Source organism: Ctenocephalides felis, unplaced genomic scaffold (genome assembly GCF_003426905.1).
Source record: "Ctenocephalides felis isolate EL2017-DRISC unplaced genomic scaffold, ASM342690v1 CF-g0.4_SCAFFOLD_00845, whole genome shotgun sequence".
Classification (NCBI taxonomy): Eukaryota; Metazoa; Arthropoda; class Insecta; order Siphonaptera; family Pulicidae; genus Ctenocephalides; species Ctenocephalides felis.
The window spans coordinates 39,089,472-39,115,200 of record NW_020536999.1 but is presented as its reverse complement, the minus strand read 5'-3'; the positions used below and the strand labels follow the sequence as shown (position 1 = coordinate 39,115,200).

Here is a 25,729-nt window from a genome sequence, read left to right as displayed (position 1 = left end):
TGACGCCGGATTGAATTTCCACTTAATCTAATACTTTTTATCCCTAATTTTTTTTACGTGTTGCACTTCTGCTATCTACTTAAATTTTATTTTCTTCAGTTCAATAGCTCAGTTTATACTTTTTCTTATATTTTCTTTTTTTACATCTTCATTGTCTTAAAAATTATGCAGTTGTATGATTGCTGAAGTAAAATAAAATAAATGCAAATCAATACTTTTAGATATCTTCATACTCAAAGAAAGGCCGACAAAAACTATCTGGACAGTTTTGAAATGTAGTCCTAAAGGTGAATGGAGAAAATAGTGAAAACAAATGAAGAAGTGCTGAGAAGAGTGGGCCAAGAAAGAACTCATCTTAGCATGATAATTAAAAGGAAAGAAAACTGGTCTATTCTACAAATAAGTGCTTCCTCCTACTCTGCAAAAAGAGACATCATCGAAAGTAAAATAGAACTAAAAAGATTGGTAAAATGGTTGCAGATGATTGATAACTTACGCGGGAAGAAAATATACAGGGAACTGAAAACCGAAGCACAGGACTAGAAGGCACAGACAAAGAAAAATGTATACAAATGCATAGAAAACTGATCAATTATAATAAATTGGTAATGGATATAATAAGCCATAGAGGAAAAGGAGCACTACCATGTATTGTTATTATACCTTCATTAAACTTTAGAAGTTTTGTAAATATTATCAAATTGATATTTACCTAGTATGATGTTAAAACTATTTTAGTACATATAATTTGTTTGAGTTCTTTTCTCTATTTTAGGCAAATATCTCGCCAATGATCAATTATAAAGTGAAATAATTTTAGATTACTTAAATTAACGTAGTCTATTAAAAATACAGTGGGTTGTCCAGAATCATATGGTTTTAACATGTATTTAAATGATTTTAATCAATTTCATATTTTAACTTCGAAATAGACTCGACAATTGATTATTTTACATAAGCACTCTACATTTCTTATTATTTGATATTATTAAGCCCTCTAAGGGCTCGCATAACTTTTCGGTCACGTTCCAAACTTTTCGTTATTTTACCAAATAATTACGACATTTTTCGTGAGATGATGCATAAATCTTGATTCTATAACGTAGTCAAGACGACAAATATTAATATTTATGACCTTTGCAAGGCTTTTGAAATATTATTTCAGACTGTGGCTTATGAGTAGCATTTTATTTAATTTTATTTTAGTTACAATCTGTCACACTTAGGAAATTCAGTAATTGTTTTGACTTTTCTTAATATATGAATATTGAATGGATGGCAACCCAGTAGTTGTCTAGTTATGACTAATTATCTATACTCGAAGTATTAGCTATCATTTTTATTATATATGCCTCTATACCCACGAGAGGCAATTTTCTTTAATGTATAAATATAAGGAGACAATGAAAGTAATGTAAAACTAGAAATTTTTGGGTAGAACACCTTAGGGAAGAAAAACTCATTCATAATTCACTGTATTTACATAAAATGTATCTAATATATTGAATAAGTTTTTATTTCTGTCTGTTAGTCTGTCAGAGGCAATTTTCGCTTGAGGCTATATTTGAGATCTATAACCTCAAATTATAAGTCACATAATAAACCAAAAAAATAGTTTCTTGTTTTTAAAGAACTTCTTGTTTTTAATTTGTCTATAATTACTGATATTTGTTCTCTTGATTTTCTTATGTAAGACAAACGTACGGCTGGGTAGATTAAATTTACCTCAAAATTTGTCGTAATAAAACATTTTATTGATCAATGAGTACCATCCTCCGGGTTGGTCAGCCCTGACCGTAGTAGTTTGGAGCGAAGCAAAGAGAGATGTAAAGGCGGAGGTAGACAGGTGCCTTTTTTGAAAACGTGTTCTTTCCTCTCATTCGAGACGTACGCAAGATGCGAACGAACGGATATAATTGAGCGGTTCTGATGCTGTTTGCGTCCATACAATAAGATACAACACAACTTAAGAAGTACAACTCCGAGAATATATGCCGTTGTGGTACTGCCTTTGAAATTACTTGCAAAATTATATTCAAACAGCCCATCTGCTAAAGTGTATTAATACACTATTTTTATTTAGACAAATTTTGTTAATACACAACCTTATGATGTTTGAATTATTAGAACAAATTAACAATGCTGAATTTTTACATAGACCAGTGATTCCCAAAATGGTCCACATGACCATTGATTTAGTACGTCTAAATCAGCGAAAAAAAATTTTTGGGTCCACGAAATTAAAATGGGGGTCAACAAGTGCATCACAATTTGTTCATATCTATTTACTCATATCTATATACTCTTATTAAAAAGTCTTATACAATATCTATAAATCGACCTAAAAATAGTTCTTTTGTATAAAAATATGTAATTTGTAGGATAAGTAGACATTTGATTTGTGGCCGCCATATGGTTGAGCTTGTAAAGACCCAATTCGCTCTATTGGGTTTGACAAGATTTGGCAATATTCTTTGAGCTTTTTGAGACTGTCATAGTATTTCTGAATATATACTAAAAAACGATTTATTAGTTGTAAAATAGAGATCTCCTGACAAAAAGTAGACTGGACATCATTAGCCGGAAGGTGTAAAATTAAACCTTACAAAATTGTTGCCAAATGTCGATAATTAAACATTTACTTTTCGGTTGCTTCATTTTTTATTATTATTTTGAATTTAATTAATGGATCTATACAAATAACATGTGTTTTTACTTAGTATAACTAGAGCTTAAGCTTTAGTATAACTAGAAACTTATGAAATAAATCGATATCGGGTCAATAGGGGTGGCAAAGCTCAAAGGGCCCCTCGACACTAAAAAGTTTTGGAACCTATAATAAGGAGCATCTGACCTTGTCAACGTTCAAGTAATTTTTACTAATAGAAACCAATATATATTGCTAAAGTAAATAGTTATAATAAATTATAAATGAATGCAAAAATAATCAAATCAGGAAATGGAATGCCTAAATCATAACTCGTTCATAGGGTTTTGTTAGGGACACTTGCATTTTCTGAAGGAAACATAAGTCTTTTTGTCTTGAGCAACATGGTCTTAATGAATCATATGAGAACATTTACTGAAGTTTATATATAATACTGATTGTTAAGTGTTTGCGTTGTTACCAGATTTTTCGAAATATCTACTGCCGTTATATACGACAAAGTTATCGTTCTTTATATGTTTACTACTCTAATGTATCTATTTTTACTAAATCAGTCCCAAGAAGATGACAATGGTTGTACATTTCTAACTTAAGATACATTGGTTATATATCAAAAAGCAGACTTTATACAGAGAATTTCGGTCGAATTAATTTAAAAAAATATTCTTTTCGCCTTTTACTAATAATATTATGATATTGGGCAACGTAATTTGCAGGACATAGAATTTTTCTGATTAACTACTACGTTAAGTAAAACCAAAATTAAGGTAAAAATACCAATAATTTTCTAAATTTTTAATTCTGCAACTAAATTATTTTATTTGTTAGTCCTTTTATACATTTGAAAAAACTAAAGCATCTATTTTTAGACTAAATATATATATCCATATATTTATTTGAACATTATTTTTCTCACATTCGTATGAAGTTTATTCAAAACTCTTTAAGATTTGATGAATTGAAGCTTTTCAATTTTGATGTCTCTGTTAGTCGGATTTCAGTAAAATATAAAATCCTTGGGTTTTGGCATACAATTTTTTCTCAATACGTGACATATTTTTTCTATTTTAGAAGCATCTGCCATCCTTCTTTTAACGCATCAATAAAGAATAGAGTTTGAAACATTTCTTAAAAAATAGACATACAAACTTATTGATGAGTGATGGATGGATGCATCATAAGTATTTTTTTCTAATATTTCATTACTTATATATTGTACATTTTTAAAGCATGCAATGAAAAAAGACTATCAATCAATGAATTAAGTTAATTAATATCTTAATTAACTAATCCTAGCGCTAAGAATGCTAATGCCAGATTAATATAAGATGTACAGAATCCATCATAATTTCAAAATAATCATAGATAATATTTTAAAAGCAGATTTACGTCCATTTCAATATCTAATTACCGATAATCCAGCTTACAATGTATTTTTTACCTATTTCAGTTATTTTTCTAAATCCGATGGTTACTCAATGGTCGTAAACAATTCCGCTTAATTAACGTATAATCTTCCAAACATAATAAACTCGTTTGTAATCCTTTTCTGAATAGACTCTATCATCTGTACAAATAAGCAAATATGTACTCAGTGTATATATTTGTTATTTTAACTACCGAGGTAACAACTTGTTCAAACAAAATGTGATTTTAAACCTATTCTACAGAACCGCACGGTAGGAAAGAAAATAAGGAACTGTAAAATTATCAGTTTTTTTTTTAATTACTTTAATATTGAATTTTTTTTGTATATTTAATTTTTTTTTATATATATAGGGATTACCTTCTCAGAAATAATTAATTGTGATGTTCTTCACAGAATACATATTATAAAATTCACAAAAAATATTTCTTTGAAAACGATTAAATATTTTATTTTATTCAAGAAACGCTGATTTAGGTGCTACAAAAAACTTTAAAATCTCTAAGATTGTTTTGTGTATTACATAATTCACTAATTTTATTAATTTTGAGAATTCATTCACTAATGCATTAATTTCGAGAACTTATTATTATCAAATGATTACTTAATAGAAAAAATGTCGAATACATAATCGTTTTGAGAGGATTGTCACGAAGACATGATTGAATTAATATATAAGTAAAATATTATATAAGTAAATTGATGTATTAAAATTTGTTTTAAAGTTTATAGCGGTTTTTTCTGTAAATTTGTCTCTTTTGATTAGTAATTGATCAATAATGACGAGTTGCGATTGCCAGAATTAAGAAATCAAGTTTGCATTTTGCGAATGTTGAATAATGATCATTTTGGCTCAAATTAAACTGTAGAAGACATTTTTATTTATTTTGAAGTATGTGAATTTGGTGATGATATATATTTTGATGAATTATTTTGATTTTCGCAGTAACACCAAGTAAAAAAACTAAAGCAGTTGTAAAAAAGCTTTATTTACCGTCGTAGCTTTCGTAGAGACCGTCATTCAGTAGAACAACTAAAAGATTTTATAACTAGTTTAGAAGGAAAATGCATATTTATATACATACGTGCACATACATACCCATGCATATATTTGGAGAAAAGTGCCATAGTATTAGTGCTGAGAAAGTCAAACTCTACTGAGCAAGATCATTGAGAAACGAAAGGAAACTGGATTGGACCCATTTTGCTCAAAGAGTGCCTCCTACATGTCGTCGTCGAAGGTAAAATAGTTATAAAAGAATTGAGGAGAAGAAGAATGCAGATGATTGATGACTAGAGTATTGAAAACTGAAAAATTGACTAGGGTTATAGGGAATTGAAAACTGAAGCATAGGATCAGGAAGCATGGAAGCAAAAGTTTGGAAAAAAAGTGATAAATGGTAATAAAATGGTAATGAGAATAATAAACAAGGGAGGTAAAGGGAATCATTGACTTGTGGTTATCTCTTACCTTGAACCAGCCTTCGGACAGACTACCATTGTATGTTTATGTATGTTCACCTATTACTGGGTTCTTAATTTTATCCGTAAGCGCCATTTCTTCAGAAATATTCTAAAAATTTGAGATTTAATGCCAGTCGAAAGTTCTACATAAATCATAATAAAAAATATTTTGAAAACTAATTCAGTACTAGCAAATCAAAAATCTAATTACGATCCTGTTCAGAATATAAATATTTGTACAATTCTCAAAAACCGCCAAAAATCATCGTGCAGTATCGTGATTGCTTCGTGGAATTCCGTGCGTTGGATGCTGATGATGTTTTGAAAAAATAACGAAACGTAGAGAGAAAAAAGAAAAAAGGTAAGGAAGATATAATTCAAAACATTTACGCGTAAGTTCGTCCCGTTCTGTCCCTCATCACTGCACGAAGTGAGTTCGTCGAGATCTCCGGACACGTGCGCAAGAATACTCTAAGAGGAGAGACAAGGATAGCCGCCCATTACTATCATGGTATCCCCATAAGTCTGTCCTTTTCCCCCCCAGTCAGCACTGGTATACCACTCCGAGCCGCTTCGAATGTTGTTAATGTTTTTCTTCTTAGGTATAGAATCCCTCTACAGATTTCACTTCAGTGCTTCAGTCATGTTTACGGTTTCGAAAGTTCTGAACGCTGTAGCAATTGTCCGTTCCAATGGTACGATTGATTTGTTTTGGTGAATGTTTGTTACTTAAACCTATAATTTAAAGTGATTTAAAGATTGTGAAGTGAACGCAAACCAGACAGGATATTTATTAAGAAGAAAATTGTATTTAAATGTTTCTATTTTTGTGGTAATACGTTACAGTTAAGACGTCTTCAATGTATCCCGTTGTCGGTTGTCCTTTCAAGGTTGGTACTTTTATAGACACATCTTCATGCGTAGACTCATTAGTGATAATAACATGCTTAAAATTCTTTGATTCGGTTTTGTATTTGTTTTTATCTTGTATTTTTAATGTAGTCTGTCAAAGCACAACTTTTAATCTAAAAACTAATTATACCACAGCTTAATATTAGAAAATTTAACGGGTAACAATAAGATTTACCCATACTAGTTATTCTATTGTATGTTATTCAGTGTTCTTATTGTTAGAGCAAATATATGTTTTAGAGATGGTTCAAGTATTACGTAAGCAGATTTATTACAATTATTGACCCTCCCCCATCCCCCTTGTCAGCAAAAGTAAGCAAAGTTCTTACCTTTTACCCCTATGCTTACATAAAACATTTTGCAATTAATGTATTGTTTTTTTTTTAAATATTGTAATTATTAGGTTATAATTATAATTTTAAAAATAAGAAAATAGATTTAGGATGTAGAGATTTTACTGATATGGTATTCAACATAGGGTAACAAAATTACTATAATCTTACGAACATAACAAATTTATTTCAAATTTTTGGTACTGGCAAAGACAATATAAGGTTGACATTCGGTAAAAAAATAAAAATACTATCTATGACGTAATCATCATCCAGACTCCCCTGACCCTCATGTCAAACTAAAATAAGCAAATCAACAACCCCCCTTGTATTATAGTAAGCACTATAGTGCTTACGTAATACTTGAACGGCCCCTATTCATACTTTAACAATAAATAAAATATATTAAGATAAAATTTCTTAAGCAAAAATAGTGTTTAATAGTGTAATAGAGTATATACCATTTACATACTCTTTTCGCTCCCATATTACCGTACCGGCTGCAAAATGCATATTATCGTCGCAATGTGCGAGTGCAAAGGGTTACCTGCTCTATGTCTTTCTAAAAAGAATATTGTTGCTTTCGTTGTCAAATGGATGGTTGGCGCCAAAGTACTTAAACCTCATAAATATATGAAACTTATTTTACAATATATTACTATGTATTCATTCGATAGGTTAGTAACTCGAATTTTATTTCTCAGCAACTATATTCTAATAACAAATCATAAAAATAATGATTTAACATTTATATTATTACTATAACATATATTTTTGATCAAATATGACAAAATATATAGTTTGCCTACAATTCTTTATTATCTGTAGGTTCTCTATTAAATAAATCTACTTTACCTTGAATACCAAAGAGAGTAATATATGTATATTTTAAAAAAATTGGCATAATTCTCAGCATAAATTTTTTAATAATTTTTTTTATTCTTTTATTTAATTTTTTTTTATTATTATCTCTTTTATTTACAACTGTCCAATAAAGGACATTCAATAAATTTGATGAATTTACAATAGTCGGCCGAAAAGGGACATTGTATACTACTCAATACTTGTTTTTCCATTCGATATAAAATTCACAATATTTTATTGATAATTATATAATTTTAACTATTTACTTATTAAATAATTTCTTATAAATAATGATTAAGTTATTTCCATTTTTTATTTAAATAAAAGATTTTATTTATTTTTTACTTTATTATATTCTTCAAAGACGACATCTATCTTTCTTTCTAATTTTTGTCTAACATTGCCTTTATATCTGCTTCAAGAATTTATTTATCTGCATTATCAAATTTATGTTCAGTTTGACAAAGCGAAAGTAGTTTGACTGCAATTGTAATAGATAAAACAAAAATTTTACTTGAACAGTATATCTGTATGTACAAATCATAGAAAGGACAATTGCTTGCAGAACTAAAGTTTTTATAATAGAAAAAAAAATTGAAAAATTTGTTTGACTTAAATACATGCATAGATTTTTACATAAAGATACAAATTGTATACGAGTATACAATCAATATGTATATCTATTCTAGGAATATAATTATACTATCATAATATAATATTGTTTGCATATATATATATATATATATATATATATATATATATATATATATATATATATATATATATGATTTAGTAGTTAATTTTGATGTTGAAATATGTGAGTGAGTTCTTGAGGGCGATACATCAAACAAAGAAAAGCCAAAGATTTATAAAATAATCTTTATTTCCAAACGTTTCGACATTCAATTTAATGTCATCATCAGTGGATATTATAAAAAATGCATAGTGTTGACAAGTTAGTTGTATAAATGTTAGTGCCAATCTCTAGTGCTGTGTACATCTCTCTATATGTAACCAACCAACATAATATAAGTAAATTGAACCCGGGAATTGAACCCGGGACTTCCGCGTAGCGGCCGCGCACCTTAACCACTACCCTATCGGGTACCCCCATTTATAATATAATATGGGACGCACTGTTGTTTCCGCGGGTCATTTCCTAATTAATTAGGTAATTAATACTAAGGTGGTGCGACGACACGCGAAAAAAGATGATTGATTGTAGCGTTACGGTGGTGTAGTGGCTAAGGTCGTCGTCTGCCACGCGGCGGACCTGGGATCGATTCCCGGTAGGGTTAATGTAGCGTGTAAGGAAAATTATAGGTAATAGGATATATAGTAGATATAGGTTAGGTGTATTCGGTATACAATGTAGGGATTTGAGAGTATATGATGAAATATAGCGTATGGTATAGATGTAAGGCGTGTAGTATAGAATGCAACGTATAGGCATACGTAAGGCTATAAAAATACACGAATAGGAACCTATGATGTAGGTGTTAGCGTATAAGAAATGCGAATGAATGTAAGATTTAATTTATAAATATTATTTTTTTATAAGAATTTTTATCTCGGTATTAAATATCTAAAATATCCAAAATATCCGTTAAGGCATCGATTACACCTTACTGCTGCCTTTGCCGTTATCACTTCATAGAAAATTAATTACTGCACTTTTAAACGATTGTGTGCACTGTGCGACAATAGACATAGAACTATCAATTTTATTAAATGTTTGAGTAACTTGTGCGAACTGATTTTCTTAAGATGTTCTTAGTCTCGCAACTTACTGAATTCTAAAAATTCTAAATTTAAAAATATAATATAAAAATTATTATACCGCTGTCTGGAAGGGATAGCAATTTATAAATATACAGATTAATACATACAGAATTTGGAATTTTTCTATAATCCGTAATATTGAGAAAGTTTGCATTAGACCTAAAAAGGGGTGCTTATTTACCTAAGCTATGGAAATATATGTGGAAAAATTATGATTTGTACATGCATCCTGTGCTCACTTAAACTAAACAATGATCATAATATTTTTAACGAATTTTTAACAGTATTTACAAATTACACTCAAATCACCCAAAGCAAGTGGGTTAAAGTCGTGTAATTTTTTAATTTTAAAATTTTTAATTTAAAACACGGCGTTCCGGCGCGTTCCGGCTCGACAACACCACTGCTTCTAATTCATTTTCTTCATAATTAATTTGAAAAATTTAGCATCTGTTAGTTTGTTTTCATAATTTTTGTTAATTTATCTATTAATTCTCCAAAAACCGGGACAATCCCGGACAAAAAATCAAAATCCGGGACAAATATTGCTTTTAAAAAACCCGGGACACAAGTACCAATCTATCTCAGGTCTATTGGCCAATTTTGCTATAATTAATTTTTACTTCAATTAAATGGCAAATTGGGTAAATTTTATACCAGCTTCACCATCAATATTATTATTATTGTTGATTAAACAATCACATTTGTCATTTTTATCACGTCTGCGATCGTTCAATGCCGGCTATTGACGCGTAAACATTTTATTGACATCATTAGAATTGCAACTTTATATTATTATGAGCACTTGAAGCTATTTCTTGACATCACGCTTTCGCTCTATGCACTGAATTTATTGAGATGTAATTGATATTCGAGATAAGTGACTAGCTCTGGAATATATTGCTGGTTTTGAATAATAAACAATCTGTTCTGTTATAGAACCGTAATGCATATGGTACAAATTAATAGAAATGCCATGGTTGTTGTCGTTTTGTCAAAATTTAAAACTGCAAGAAACAGGTATTTCTTAAATAAGTTGTTCAATCATTTTTCTTCAATTAAAAAAAAATCTTAAAAGTTGTAATCAAGACACAATGAAATGTCATAAAGCTTATTTAATAATGCATAATAATGCAAGACAGAAAAATTAGTTAGAACAGAAGAAAAATTATAATTTAGAACTCACTCCATGGAGAGAAGTCAAGTGTTTCTTCTATTATAATTGGAAGTTTCGTATGACTTTGAACTTAATAATAATTTTATTTTATACTACATATTTGCTAAATTGATATAAAATTGTATAAAATAATCGATAGTCTACAGATTTTCAAACTGAAAATTTTTTATTTAAGGAACGAATAAAACTTATATAAAATCATGAAAAGTAGCCCACAGATTTTCTGGTAGTTTTTGAATGTCTCTGAAGTCTTAATAATATTTAGTAATTGATTAAATGTCGTTTTAATGACTTTTATTTAGAAGTCTAAAATCAATCATATTCGGGTCCAACACCACGTTACGGATAAAACCTCATATCAAGCAGTAGTATATCCAATTTTACTTAACATTTTAAAACAAAAGTATATTTTCAAGTGAAAATAGCTCTTTTTTATTCTTTTTATTTGATTTTGTATTGATTAGAATAAAACGTGATTAGTATATTTCGATTTTTATAGTAAGTTTATTATCTTCTTTCTTCAATTATAAACTTGTATCCAATTATTAAAATTAGTATTGAAAAAAGAAATGTTCAATCCAAACGCTAACGAATATTGGCGGTGAAGTCGTAAAAGAAAAATCATAAAAGTTCACAATTATTTTTCAATTATCCCACCCCTAAATCTAATTCTCTCTTAAATTCGCCAATTTTACTAATGTCCTCTAACTTTAACTTAATTAATAATGAAATAGACATTCACAACACATCACCTAATCAAATAATCTCCATCTGCACAAGTTAATCTTTTTATTTTCTTTCAAATATCTTATTATTTTCTGTTTATAAATATTATTGTTACATTCTGCATTATATGAAATTTTATCTTAGCATTTTATGTTACTAACTGTATATTGTAATTTTGTGTATATTTTAATTGTTATTCATTATGTCAAATAATTGTATTTTTGAGTCCTCTTGGAGAAATCTGTGGGCTATATATTTAAATAAATAAATAAATAAATAAATAAATAAATAAATAAATAAATAAAAGTTCATATAATAACATATCATTATAATTTAATACAGTTTTGTACTGAATTACAACTTCATATTCGCCATAAAATATCCACTGACTTTAGTATGACTTCAGAGCCAAATTAAAATTTAAATGAGCAGCATAATGATTTTGTGGTTTTTTATTTATAAAGTAAACTCTCATTGTTTTTGAAACATTAATTAATTTTAATTGCTCGCCTATTTGTGTGGTCTTGAATAAAGAGATTATAGTAAGAATAATTAAATTAAATATAATTTATTGATAAAAACGTAAAATATTAAGAAAAAAAAACAAAAGTTCATTTTAATGATGAAAAATAGGATTAAAATTATGTAAAATTTTATCATAATATTTATAGTTATCATTTATGCCCAAAAATATCTCATACTATTTTAGCATAATCATGATTTAAAATAATGTTCAATGTCGAATAATAATATGTACTAATTAGTTATTAATTAATTAATTAGGCTTAAGCCAGATTTATTTTAAGACTAATTTCATTTATAATTTTACTAATAGAACAACTACTAGTATTTTCAAGATATACAATCATATTCAATATATTATGTTGAACTGTTGAAGATTAAATAAATATAAAAAATATAATTACAATATTATAAACAAAAGCAAAAATTACTGAGTAATAAGTCTAATGGCATATACGTACTATGAAAAAATGTAGATAGATTTTTAAATACAATATAAATAAACAATATTTGGATGCAGTAATGTCGGAGAAGAAAACCTTTGAATAGAAACCCATAGCCTTAGCAACTAAACTAAAAATACTTAACAAAATATTTTTTTAAAATGTACTGCAAAATATGTGTAGATACAATTCTGTTTATACGAGAATATTTTAATTTTATGTTATTTTTCTGTTCTATATTCTTTATAGCACTTGCATGAATCAGTTTCATGTTCGATACCCACCTCGGACAGCCTGATATCAAGAGTTTAGTGAAGATACCGCTTCATCACTGCGCTAAATTAAAAATATATTATTAGTATCAGAGAATTAGAATTAGAATAAATATATATGAAATAGAGATAGATCAGTGGATTGCTTTTTAAAATAAGCTTAAATTATTTATTATATAAACCTATCACAAGAAGTTCCACACCCTTCAACGACCACCAACGCCTCTATCGGCGACAACATAATTTATTTACATGACCACGAATAATTCACATGAAGTGAACTATCTATTTCTTTATCTATGAATTGTTTTAGATACAATTTTTGGTATATGGGAATATTTTATTTCAATTATATATTTTTTCTTCAATATTGATTATAGGGCTTTCCCTGGATCAGTGGTAAGACCTTTGGCCTTGCAAACACATCCACCTCCATATCGAGCAGTAGTAATATTGATTAGTGCACAATATCACCTCGATATCAAGATTTTTACTTCAAAGTATAGATTTGAGTGAAAATAGCCATTCATTGGCATTGCTGCACCAAATTGAAATGATAGCATCAGTATTAGAGAGATTCTAATAATAAAAATATAGCAAATAGAGATAGATCAGCCGTTAGGGGCTTTATCACAACAACTCGTAGAACCGTTAAGTTCTCATTGGTGTTTAAAAAGCAAACAAAAATATATATATGTTACAAGATTTCTCACTCTTCCTTGAATGCTATACAAATATTGTTGCAACATACTACATCGTAAAAAATCTTCTGGCTACACGATAAGATAATTTGAAAAATACTTTTAACTGTTTCATTCATCATCAAATAATTATTCATTATTATGATTCATTTTTTCCTATCTACATTTAATTCGTTCTTAAAGCGGTCACTTCCTCTGCATCGTGTTATTTTCTTTGCACAAATAACTTTATTATTCAAATGTCGTATTTCCGGCGTAGGAAGACAAAATAGCATAATAAGACGTCATATTGTGTAAAACATCTAAAATTTTTTAAATGTTGCATTCAAATCGACCGCAGACCACGAGCTATGTTTTTATTGTAAGATGTATACATATGCATGACTTGAATTTGAATAGAGTTTTAAAAATTCGAATTCGAATAATATGGTAATGTTATTCATGATCGAGTCTAGAAGATGCATTGTACATGGGCGCACCTGGCTTGGAATTGAATATCCAAAAATGAAATTTGTATGAGGTACTATACCTACTCAAGGTATAAATAAATATTATTGTGTGATCAGCTGATAACGCATAATTGGTCTTCTGCTTAAATAATAAATAGATACATAATAATAGTTAAAAATTAAATAATATCACTAACTTGCTAAAATAGGATCGATTGATCCTACTTTTTTATTATTTTATTACAACTTTCAGAGATAAGTTTTCTAGGAGCTGTTGAGATTATTTTCTATAATTGATTATTAGCGTATTTATTACATTGCTATTCAGACTTTTATCCTTTATCCTTAATATAGGTTTTCTTAAAATAATAAATGTATTGCCAACGCTCTGACTGCGAAACCGAAGAGAGAAATACAATATGGTAATTGACATTTGAGTTTATATGGCGTGATTCCTCAATCCTGTACGTGCCGTTTTTCATTGCGTTCTTTGATGCTTCAAAGGCGATAACAGTATTATTTGCAATATTATTTTACACAATCCGTTTTTATATTGAAACATTTCACACTCCCTCAAGTTTTGTATTGATTTTTTCAATTTTTATCATAATGTGAAGTCGATAAATGGATGAATTGCCTAATATTGAAAATATTTGTTTTTGACTCATTTTGTAAGAATAAAATTTGAAATTCAAATTCGTTTTGTTTCATCATACAGTTTTGAAGTTTAAGTTTTGGACTAAATAAGAAATACATTCACTGTGAAATTCTAAAATTTTATACAAGTTCTTGTTTGGTCAACTGGTTATGGGCCCCTGCTACTTTCAGGTCATATTCCAGATTTTTCGACATTTTTCTGAATAATTATGGATTTTTTGTAAAAAAACAACCAATATCAATAATTATGACCTTTGCTAGATTTTGCAAACTGAAAAACCTTAAACTTTCATACATAGAAGTGCAAAAAACATTAATGCCGCTGTGACTTATAAGTCACATAATTCATTAATATCAAAATAATTGTTTGAACAGATTTTAGACTTATTAATTAATGAATTTATCCCTAATTTTAAACAGAATTTCGATTCATAGATGGTTAATTTACAAAATTTACTGCAGGAGCAAGCAAGAGATCACATTTTTGGTTATTTTTAAAGAAAAACTATTTCATCTCAGAGAAATTTCCAAGCTTTTTATTTTTTGGTTGTAATAATTTGAACAACTTTTCTTTCAAATTGTTTATAAGATAAATTCTGTCCTCATAAATTATTAATGCGATTCTTGGAGATTTTATTCTTGCCTATAATACTTTAGATAATTTTAGTTTCCTGTAGATTATTTGTACAATTAGTGGAGTCAGCAAATATTGTTTTTTTTTTTACTTAACGGTTGGAATGAATTATTGCGATCATTACCGAGAAATAAAGATTGTTACAAAGTAAGCATTCTGAAAAATGCGCCAAAATTCACCAGCTACATGATATCATTCTTACATCAATCACTTCTCCGCGTAGGGTAACTTACTCGAATTTTTACAGTTTTTAAACAGCCTTTACTGTTTTTTAATTCTCATTTTTTATGTGATCGCGAAAGATATCGTGTTCCGTCGCTGAAAATACATGTGCGTCGTCGGTTGAATTAAATCACATTTTATGGACGGTAATAAATGTAGTCGTTGAGATTATTATGGGCTCGAAATAAATAATATAAAACAAGTACAAGGAGAGAGCGCGGGCGAAGCTTTGTCGATAGGACGTTTATTAATTGCCATCATTTCTTAGGGACACGGCAGAGTTTATCACGAAAGAAATGACGAGGACAAGAGGAAGGACCAGAAAATAATGCAAGAATCACTTGTATAATATTTTCTTACTATTAGGTAAATAGTAAATTGGGTTGTCTTAGAACAAGTCTCGATTTCAAATCCTGCGATGCGTGCAATGTGATATCCATTTTTATAATAAAAATATGTACCCAAGTGAAAATATTTCCGCCAATTGCATAAAAAGTTGAGCCAAGAATACAAAATTCAAGAATACACAAAAATATTGAAACAACCATTGAATTGTCTTCTTAACTAGCCATCTGTAAAACTAACTGCAAAATTTCTAAATGTTGTCTTCATAATATAGATAGATTACAATTCAAACGGTTTTTTTTTTGAACAGCAACCAGCACTTAAGAGTCCTAGAAGCTGTTGTGCTGATTTGACTTAATACTGCACTTAATACTAGTCGGTTCTACATATGGCAAGCCAAACAGTTGTTCCATCTCTGTGTGATGAATTATTATTACAATTTCTGTATTAAGCCGAATATTTATTGATGCAGCAGTGCCGATTCTGGCGCACTTCTACTTGGAAAAAAATTGCTATCTATATTTCCAAATGAAAACCGTTGTAATAGTGACTGCTGCTTGACATCAGGCTGCTCGAAGCGGGTAGTTCTACTACTTACCTACGAAAGAGCCACATGCGAAATTAAAAAATATAGTTTTTTAACAAAATGCAGGCGCAGTTCAGTTATTATTAATCATTATCTAAGTTTCTAATATTTTAATTTAATCTCTTATATCTATAATTGACTCAGGAGCACTTGATTATATATATTACATTTTTTTATATTCTGAGGTAATTGCTCAGTTTAAAAGATCACAATATTTCAAAATTGCTTACAAAAAAGGTCTTCAAAAATGCCAATATAATATCAAATTTTTCTAAATACTTGAATCGGATGTTCTATTACTTATTATTTTTGGAATTAATAGCAATACTAGGTCCATTTTGACCAAACATATCACTTATAGACCACCCATTTAAGGTTAATTTGGGTAAGAATCTCGGAATTTGAGATACCCAGATGTAAGTCCGTAAATACTTGACACCCTTGTCTCAAAACCTACATATTATAATTTCACCCTACCATATGTAGGTTTTGAGACAACTTTTAGGGTGTCAATATACAAGTATTTACAGACTTGCAGCTGGGTATCTCGAATTCTGAGGTGAACTTACTGTAATGACTGGACTATTAATCCACTCTTGAGCTTTGATGGCAGAAAATCTCTATTATAGTAAAACATTCACCAATACTTTGTAATTGGATTTATTTCAAAACCGATGGTAAATTTATGATAAATTTAGTCTAGTGCTAGAATCTTTGCATTTCCGGGAAGAACAAAAAACTCTAGTCTTCATTTCTTCGAAAACGTTATTTATTTTATTCTGCATATCGGTTTTGTTTCCTTCATACAAAATTTAACATTTGCCCATTTTCAAGCTGGAATGTATAATTTTACTCAATCCAGTCCAATAGTAATTTATTTTTGGCAGTTGTTGATCTTCCATTTTGCACATTTGGCAATCGAATAACATATCCATATGTTCGTAAAACCTGTTCCCTACGTTTTATTTAATAATTTCAGGAAACTCGATTCCTTCCTCGAGTAATTTCTTTATATGTTTGTATGACCAATTAACAGGCGCCTGGCCAGACATAAAAAGAAGAAAAATCATTCCTTAAGTGGCCTCAAAAGGAGAATGAGGATTTTTCGTTCGTGCCTTTTACATTTGTTTAACTTATATACACATTTGATATAAGTTGGACACATACATACAGTCTTGTAAACTTGAGATGGTAGTTACTGTATTACTCTTAAGATATCGGATATTTAATAGGCACATGTTTTGTAAATTTAAACATTATGAAATGTTTAATAAGAAGGATTAATGAACGAGCTTGAATTGTTATTTGCTTGCACTTGTTTTTGAACCATGTCGCAAATAAAAATAAATACAAGTATTTATTTATTTAAATATCTTCAAATTTATTGTTTGTTATTCTTCAAATTTAATTTATATTTTTAAAATGATTATTAATAATCTAAAAATTTAACTGAGATCTTTATGCAGTTTAATTTTCATGAAGTATTATAATTATCTAATAATAATACTAAATAATAATTTAAACAATTTCAAATCTTTGTGACTTGAAGACATCTACAAAGCATTTTAAAATATTATTATATCACCACATTTTATATGTCAGAGTTATTTGGGATCATGCCATATTTGTATCAAATTTCGTATGAAACGTCAGTCAGAAATGACGAGAACGCTTTTTCTTAATCTTTCGACGGTAATTATAATTTTAGGTATTGAGGACTTCATCGATCATTTTTAGGTTTTTTTTTTATCTTTTGAGAATAAGATGTTTTGTTATTGATCGGTTCAGGGATCTTAGACATTGTAATGTTCGGAACAATGTATGGGGATTGAATAGACAGGTAGTTGGTAACTAGTTTACAATTTATGATATTACATAAAATAACATTTTATTTTTACGCAAAATATCTATTTCGTTTTTATATTTTTGAACGCTAAACCGCTAAAGTGTTAATGAAATGTTACAATCTGTCTTTAAAATATATACATACATTAATTTGAAAATTTAAATTATTTTGTAGATATCAGTTGTATTTCAAATTGAAACTGTCATATTGTAATTTTAATCATTAATTTAAAATTTAGAAAAAGTTTTTTTTATTATATTATACTGTAACCTTGGATTACAGATTATAAGAATAATCTTCAATTTCTACGCCCAATCTACGATCGTTTTTTGTAATACTTTCTTCAGTAAAAATTCTGATGAAACTTTTTAACAATCTGAACAATATATTAAAATTATTTTATGACGTAAGCTATTTTATTTTTATTAAAATTATTTCGTTCGAATTGTATATCCAGATCTGTCTCTAATTCTGTTTTTTGCCTTCTCATGTAAAGAATATTCTAAAACTAGACCCTAGTCAGACTAGTCTGACAGCCAAATACGACGCAGCTGTCATTGCTTAAGAATATCTAAATTAAGATGTATTATAATGCATTTTCAATTCTTTTCTTTTTATAAAGAATGGCAAAAGCCTCGGATGGTTAGGCTAACGATGAAATAGCGAGTTCTTAGAAGTTATGTTTGACTACTTTATTACAAAACCTACAATTAGTCTTCTTGTAGAGTCTGTAGATGGAAGAAAAGAGAAAAAATTTAGATGAGCAAAATAATAGGTAATGCAGAATGTAATCTTAGTGACTTCAAGTTTTCATCATCAGGACTTAAAGCTTTTTAAGAAAGCTCATATCTGTCCGCGCTTGACTAATTATTTTTCTATTAATTTTTTTTTTTTTAAATATGTGATCATATTTTATTCTTGTCGACGAGCTAAAATTTAGATTCTAGTTCAAGATAAAGTGATATGATACAAAATTTCTATTCAACATTTAAAATTAGGGCTTGAGAAAAGTAATGGCTGAATTAGTCTTTTTATTTTATCAATTTATGTGTTATATATACCTAAAAATATACATTTTTCACACATCTAATACCCAAAAATAATTTGGCATTTATTAGAAATTGAAAAAAAACAACACTCAAATATGATTTCATTAATTACTGATGAAAAATAAAATAGTAAATAGTAAAAAGAAAATACGCAAGTATAGTAATTATGTCTAATTTCTTGATCTAAAAATGTCAGTAAGCAAGTTTAATATAATTGCAGGGATTTTTCAAAAGATTAATTGCTAGAAATTTCAAGCCTATCTTTGGCTATTATATTCATGTACAGCAATTAGGTTCATCGTTGAATAATTTAAAGTAATGAAAAAAATAATAGCATAATGTTAGGATCAAATATACAAAATTTGATTCATCTAACTGAAAATAAAAAAACATCCACGTTAATATAGTTACAAATCATAAAACGAATCTAAACCGTTCGTGAATATGAAATTGTTCTAAATCTTATCCAACAATCAGACTTTAATTTCCTAAGCTTAAAAATAACGTATTTTTTCGATTTATTTTTTTTAATTTACTTTATTGATCGAATCACATAAAAAACTTTGAAACAATCGCAATTTTCACGCACTTTATTTTTTCATTACTCTTAGCTGTCTGCAGATGAAAAGAATTCAATCTGCACATCGGAAATCCAGGAGAATTTAACTGATCAGGTTTTTTTCTACATTGAAGAAATGAAATTATGATTGCTTTTACATAAGAAAATAGCCTTTATATTTATTTTATTAACTTCAGTTTATACGCTATAAATGCATGAATAGTATTTTTATAAAACACGTAATCTTATATTGCTTTTAATTTTCATAAACTAATCATTTTTGGAAGTTTTTTGGTATATAACAAGTAAAATTTGTGATTTTGAAATAAATAAGTAACAACTGTTAGTGAATAATTTAAAGCAATATTTTGGCGTGTAAATTTGGATACCACTAATTTAATTTTTTTTATTTCTTAAGTGTTGAGATTTTACATTAAAACGTAAAAGAATTTTGGAAAATTTTGAGTCATATTGCCCTCAGGGCTGGTTTTATTGCCGTGCATAACTCCAAAATTTTTAAAGTAGTTTTTTTTAGAGATACTAAGTATTACATGTTGCTGCAATTAAGTGAATTTTATTCATAATTTTTTATCGGGACAGGGATAAATAGTAAAATATATTTTTCAATAAGATCTTAAAGGATAAAAATATTTTATTTGTGTCGATTGAACATGTAAACCGCCTTGTTTAATATTGTCATAACTATATGTCGACGCAATATACAGTACAGGTCCGTCATATTTGACACTAATATAAAGTACCTACTATCATATAATTTTAGTTTGCGTTATTATTATCGACTAATTTTAAATTTTATATATCTAATTTGCTTCAAATTTATCAATAATTATTTTCTTCACATAATTTACTATATAGATCTTAAAACTTAGCGAAGTCCTCATATAGTTCAATGGGTAAAGTAAAAAGAATAAAGTGCAAAATTTAGAAAATTTTAAAAACAAATTCTTTACTTAAATAGTAAATAAATAGAGGATAGTAAAAAAATGATCATAAAGATTTCACAATTCATAGATGTGATTCAGTCTGATTTATCTTCATCAATTGTTTAAATAATTATATTGATTAATGCATAAAAAAATCACATCTCTGGTTAGTTGAAACAAAACATTGAGGTTAGTTGTAACATACAATAATTATATACGAATTCAAGTGAAGATGATTGGATGCAATGTATAGTTAATAAGGGGATATCCATTAGGTACGTGAGGTTTTTAGGGAAAGGAGGGGGGAGGACTTACGAAAAAATTATAAAATATTACGTGTGGAAGGGAGGAGTATAGTAAGATATCACGTGTATTTATTTTTACCTGAAAAATCCAAACATCTTAAAAAAAAATAAAAAAAATTACTTTTTGGTAACTAAAAATACACGTAATGTTTGGTGAGGGAGGGGGTTAATTTTGAATATCACCATGGGGGAAGTCCAAAAATTCTTAAAAAATCGATTGTAAGAAAAAATTAATGGACGCCCCCTAAGACACATGTAAATTGTGTTACAGGAGTTACTATGTCTATTATTGGTAACAACTGTTGATTTATCATAGGATTTTTTGGCAATATAACTTGTTTTTGATACACTTGGGAATTTACACTTTGGGAAATATTTATTCTTAACATATGTAAAAATAATTAAAGGGATGATATTATGTGGGGATTGGGTAACTCCCCCATTCACAGCGGAGTTACCCATGCCCTTAGACTTGATTCGAAGTTACTTTGTACGGAGCTTTCAAGTCCTAAAGTCTCTCTCTTCAGATATGATTATTTCCATGGGCATAAAATGTTCTATGATCAAATGAATGTCTTGGCAGATCGCCATCGTCGTGAAGAAATCATCTCTTCTCAACGCTGGCGGTCTCGGACGATCCTCCGTCTGTGTTCATCATGCTGTAACCGTTCTTAAATAATTCCAGATTTCCGTTCCGTATTATCTGCTCTGATTTTTTTAGCCGACGGGACGTACCAGATCGCGTTTTACTCTTTCGTGTTCTGCTGATTGTTCTATCGTGAAATTTGTTCAGAACGAATTATTCTATTGTTTGCAATGTGCACCGCTTGAACAGAAAAAGAGTAAAGCGCTTTTTGATTTCTTTCAAATGCGCTTTTAAGAGATCACAAAAAATTGTAATCGTCGCGGTTTTTTCTTAAATGGCCCACACATTGTGGAACTAGAAAGAAATTTTGGGAAAACTATTGCGGTTATAGTAAAATACTCTCACTAAGAAGATCTTTTGGGTAAAAGTGCTTGCGGTTTTTTTGAGATGGCCCACACATCGTGTTTTCATTGATTTTTTTTTACTTTTTTCATACGACCTATAACGTAGAATAATAAACCACTATCCATATATATTATTAGTTTTATTAAGAAAACACATGTTTCTGAAACAACCAGGAACTACCTACAGATGAAACAGATAAATCACACTGAATCACACATATACAAACTTTTTGATCATTATTTTACATTTGCTATTTAAGCCTTTTTTTGAATATACCAAATTTTGCACATTTTTTTTTACTTTTCCCATTGAACTATTTAACCAGTTTGTTAAGTTTTACCATTTATATCGTATACTATGATAAAAAAATGTTTAAATGATTTTTTTACCATTTAAATTACAAGCTGTCTTATTAAAGACATTCAGTAATTAATATGTCAAAATTACATAATTGATTAAAATGATGTTTTATAAATTTCAGGAATTAAATTATCTATTTACTGTATTATTTCAGTATATATTATCATATCAGATATATAAAGAAAGAAAAGATACATATGAATTAAGTTTATAAACCTATCGCATCCGTAAATTAGTTATAAACAAATTATTTTCTGTATTTTAAAGTGTCGTACATTTGTAGTTCTGACTATATTTTAGGTAATTATAGTCAAGTTATCAATTCACAAGTTCCAGAAGAAAGTGTAAAAATAGTATTTATATTAAGAGGCTTTGAAAGATATACAGTCAAATATAGGAAACAAAATTAAAACAATAGTAATTGAGAATGTTTAATATCGTACGGTTATAAATTTATTAACTTTTTGTCGATAACTTCGGATAAAATCCAAAAAATTCGAAAAAATAGCGTGTTAAAAATTGGCTTATACGCCAAGATTTAATCAAATTTTATGTTTAAATTATAATATAGTAACCAGCAAATTGTAACAGCATATATCCACACTAAAAAGAATTACCATTGGGTAAACTTTCTAAATAAACCATATATTATAACATACCAATTACTAATTGTCTTCACTAAGACAGATTGTAATTTGAATGGTAAATAAATGAAAAAAAAATTATAATATAATCCTTTTTCTGATATGCCAATATTACTGTGCCATAATTAAATAATTTGACAAATTTTTAAATATATTTTTATTTATTAATTAAATTAATTTAAAAAGCTAATGCTGATATTATTTTTTATCGACGTTTCAAGTCATTCTGAATCGAATAAGACCAAATTTGTAAAAGGTATGTATGTCGATATTTGACCTTTCACTGTCGTTTTCCCAAAAGCGGCTGGACCGATTTCAAAGTTTAAAAGCCAATCGTTGCATCTCGATAAGGACTATGGTCAATTTTGTGCGAAGATTGGCCAAGCAGTTTCTTTGTAATTGGCAGTAACATTATTTATTGTGGGCCACAATCTTGAATCGATTTTAAATATTCAAAAACTGTTCGAAAGATGTTGGTTGGAATAGATGGCGTAGATTAGTTTTTGGTGAAGATCGACCGGGCAGTTTCTTTCTTAATTAAGTGTTGAATTTTTTTCTGATGATTTTGATGAAACTTCGTATTACAATAGATTTTGTGATCTGAAATAACATAGTAAAATATTATGGTGGCTAAATTGCAAAAATTCAAATTCTAATTCTAATCAGAATTTATGCAGAAGCATCTGTACGTATAAAATGCGTTAAACAAATTAATGCAATTTTTACAATCACAGATATAATAAGTACATATGTTTCAAAGATATTAATTGAAAACCGTTCTTAATAAAAACGAAATCTTTATTTTCGAACTAAACAGTTGAACTTTTCCTCTAATTAGCTTATTCTAATTCTTGTCGATAAAGTCGATTCACTTATCGAGAAATTCATGCAACTTGCTTTAAAAATGCTACTCACAACCAGTAGGATCAGTTATCGTAATCGTCCAAAAATCAAAATTGTCAATTTTTGTATATATTCACGTTTTGAAGGTTTCTGAACATTTTGGCATACCTCAAAAAATGGATGTATGTTTGTGTGTGTGTGTATGTATGTATATAATTTTTCAAAAAACATTCGATTCCTATTGATAGGGAGAGGTGTTGATTAGTTTTTGGCAAAAGTCGGTCCAACCGTTTTGGAGTTACGGAGCAAAGAGTGCAAAAAATAGAAATCAAGTTTTCGAGAGAAATAAGCATGATGGGGATAAGTGGTGATTAGTTTTAGGCAATGGCAGGTTTCGGAGATACGAAGCAAAATATGCAAGAAATGGAGAGAATAAGCATCCGATTTGAACGATTCAAAAAACTTTCTACTTGTGTTGATGAAACGATTGTTTTTGGGAAAGAAAAATAAATATTTCTTTTTTATCAAATTCCATAAACAAAAAAATTTTTTTTGAATATGGAAAATAATTCAAATTTCCAAAAGTCTAATTCGATACCGAAAGTTCCAGCAATTTGCCTCAAGGCACGATGCCATACACCACTAGTTGATTTATTACGATGGTTTTACAAAGAGTTGGTGCTATACAGTATTCACCTTCCTCGGCAGGTGTAAAATTTAATGAAGTTATTAAGTTATCTGGTATTTATTTTTACGACGCGTGCGATAAACAAAGCGTGTAATGTGCGTTTATTGACAAACACGCACTAAACAAAGAACAAAATGAACATGAATTTATACATTATTATACAAATGAAAATAATCTTGGCTTCATTCGTTCATTTTGCACGTGAACACAAAACGTTAATATGTGCATATATGTAGGTACGTACAATGCCGTGCAGTTAACTTTAATAATTCGTTATATATAATCAGAAACCTACCGCAGAGTTGCATATTATTAGACAATCGGCGGATCGTTATAAAAGGTAGTTTATTGTTTGCTAAAATGGACGAGTCGAATTGATTCATGAACTAAAGAATTAATTTCTTTGCAAAGAAGCATTATGAAGAGACTGTGTATTCTATTGTAAAATAGTAGAACATTTAAATGACAAATTAATGAAAACAAAAATTTAGCTTTTCATCAAAACGTCAGTATCAGTAATGTGTGATAGTTTTCATATGAAGAGGCTATGTATTTAATTGTAAAATAGTAGAACATTTAAATAACAAATTATTGAAAAATTTAGCTTTTGATCAAAACATCAGTATCAGTAACGTGTGATAGTTTTTATTTCATTTTATGCTATTTTATATTTCATTAGGCATTTGATATTGAGTGTTATTTTTTATTCCTTCAGTATTAATTTACTGGTTTCATAATATAATTATGGAGGTAATACTGAATATTTTTTCGTAAAATCCGTCATAATTATTAGTTAGTATATAAAAAATAGATCTAACTAGGTGTAAGTGACATTTTGCATTGAGGCAAGTTTCCGAAATGTGTAAATAATCAATGAAAATTTAAATTTAAATTCTTTTATAATTGTAACATTATTCTAAACTTTGATACATTTTCATAATTAGACCACTTATTGTAGGCTTACAAAATTTTAGAATGTCTGTTAAACCCACGGACTCTATTATCATATAAAGTTTCAACAAAGTAGTACAAAAGTTTTGTTATCAATTAAATACGAAGACTTAGCACAATTCTCAGCTGATTATCTTATCATCTTTTAGGCTGTTTATAAATTTTGAAAATATGTTTAATGTTTCATCACAATTGTTCAATATAATTTTATTATTTAGCATATTAAAAATATATTCAACTAGGTGTAAGGGGCATTTTACCTTAAAGCAAGTTGTAAAAACTCCCCGAAATGAGTAATCAATAAAAATTGGAATTGAAGAACTTTTATAATTGTAACATTATTTTAAACTTTGATAAATTTTTAGAC

At 28.5% G+C, this 25,729-nt stretch overlaps 1 protein-coding gene across 2 annotated transcripts in view; it reads left to right on the top strand.

The window, feature by feature from the left end:
- The window catches only part of LOC113363723 (growth arrest-specific protein 1-like), a 72,057-nt gene that overhangs the window by 26,865 nt on the left and 19,463 nt on the right, over nucleotides 1–25,729 (top strand). Inside the window, exon 1 of one of the 2 annotated variants that reach the window (XM_026606208.1) lies at nucleotides 6,417–6,448. The exons of the other annotated variant lie outside the window; for it this stretch is intronic. Within the exon in view, the coding sequence (XP_026461993.1) occupies nucleotides 6,419–6,448 (30 nt within the window). The 5' untranslated portion in view covers nucleotides 6,417–6,418. Of the gene's footprint in view, nucleotides 1–6,416; nucleotides 6,449–25,729 lie in introns of those variants that run through there. 2 annotated transcript variants of the gene reach the window in all.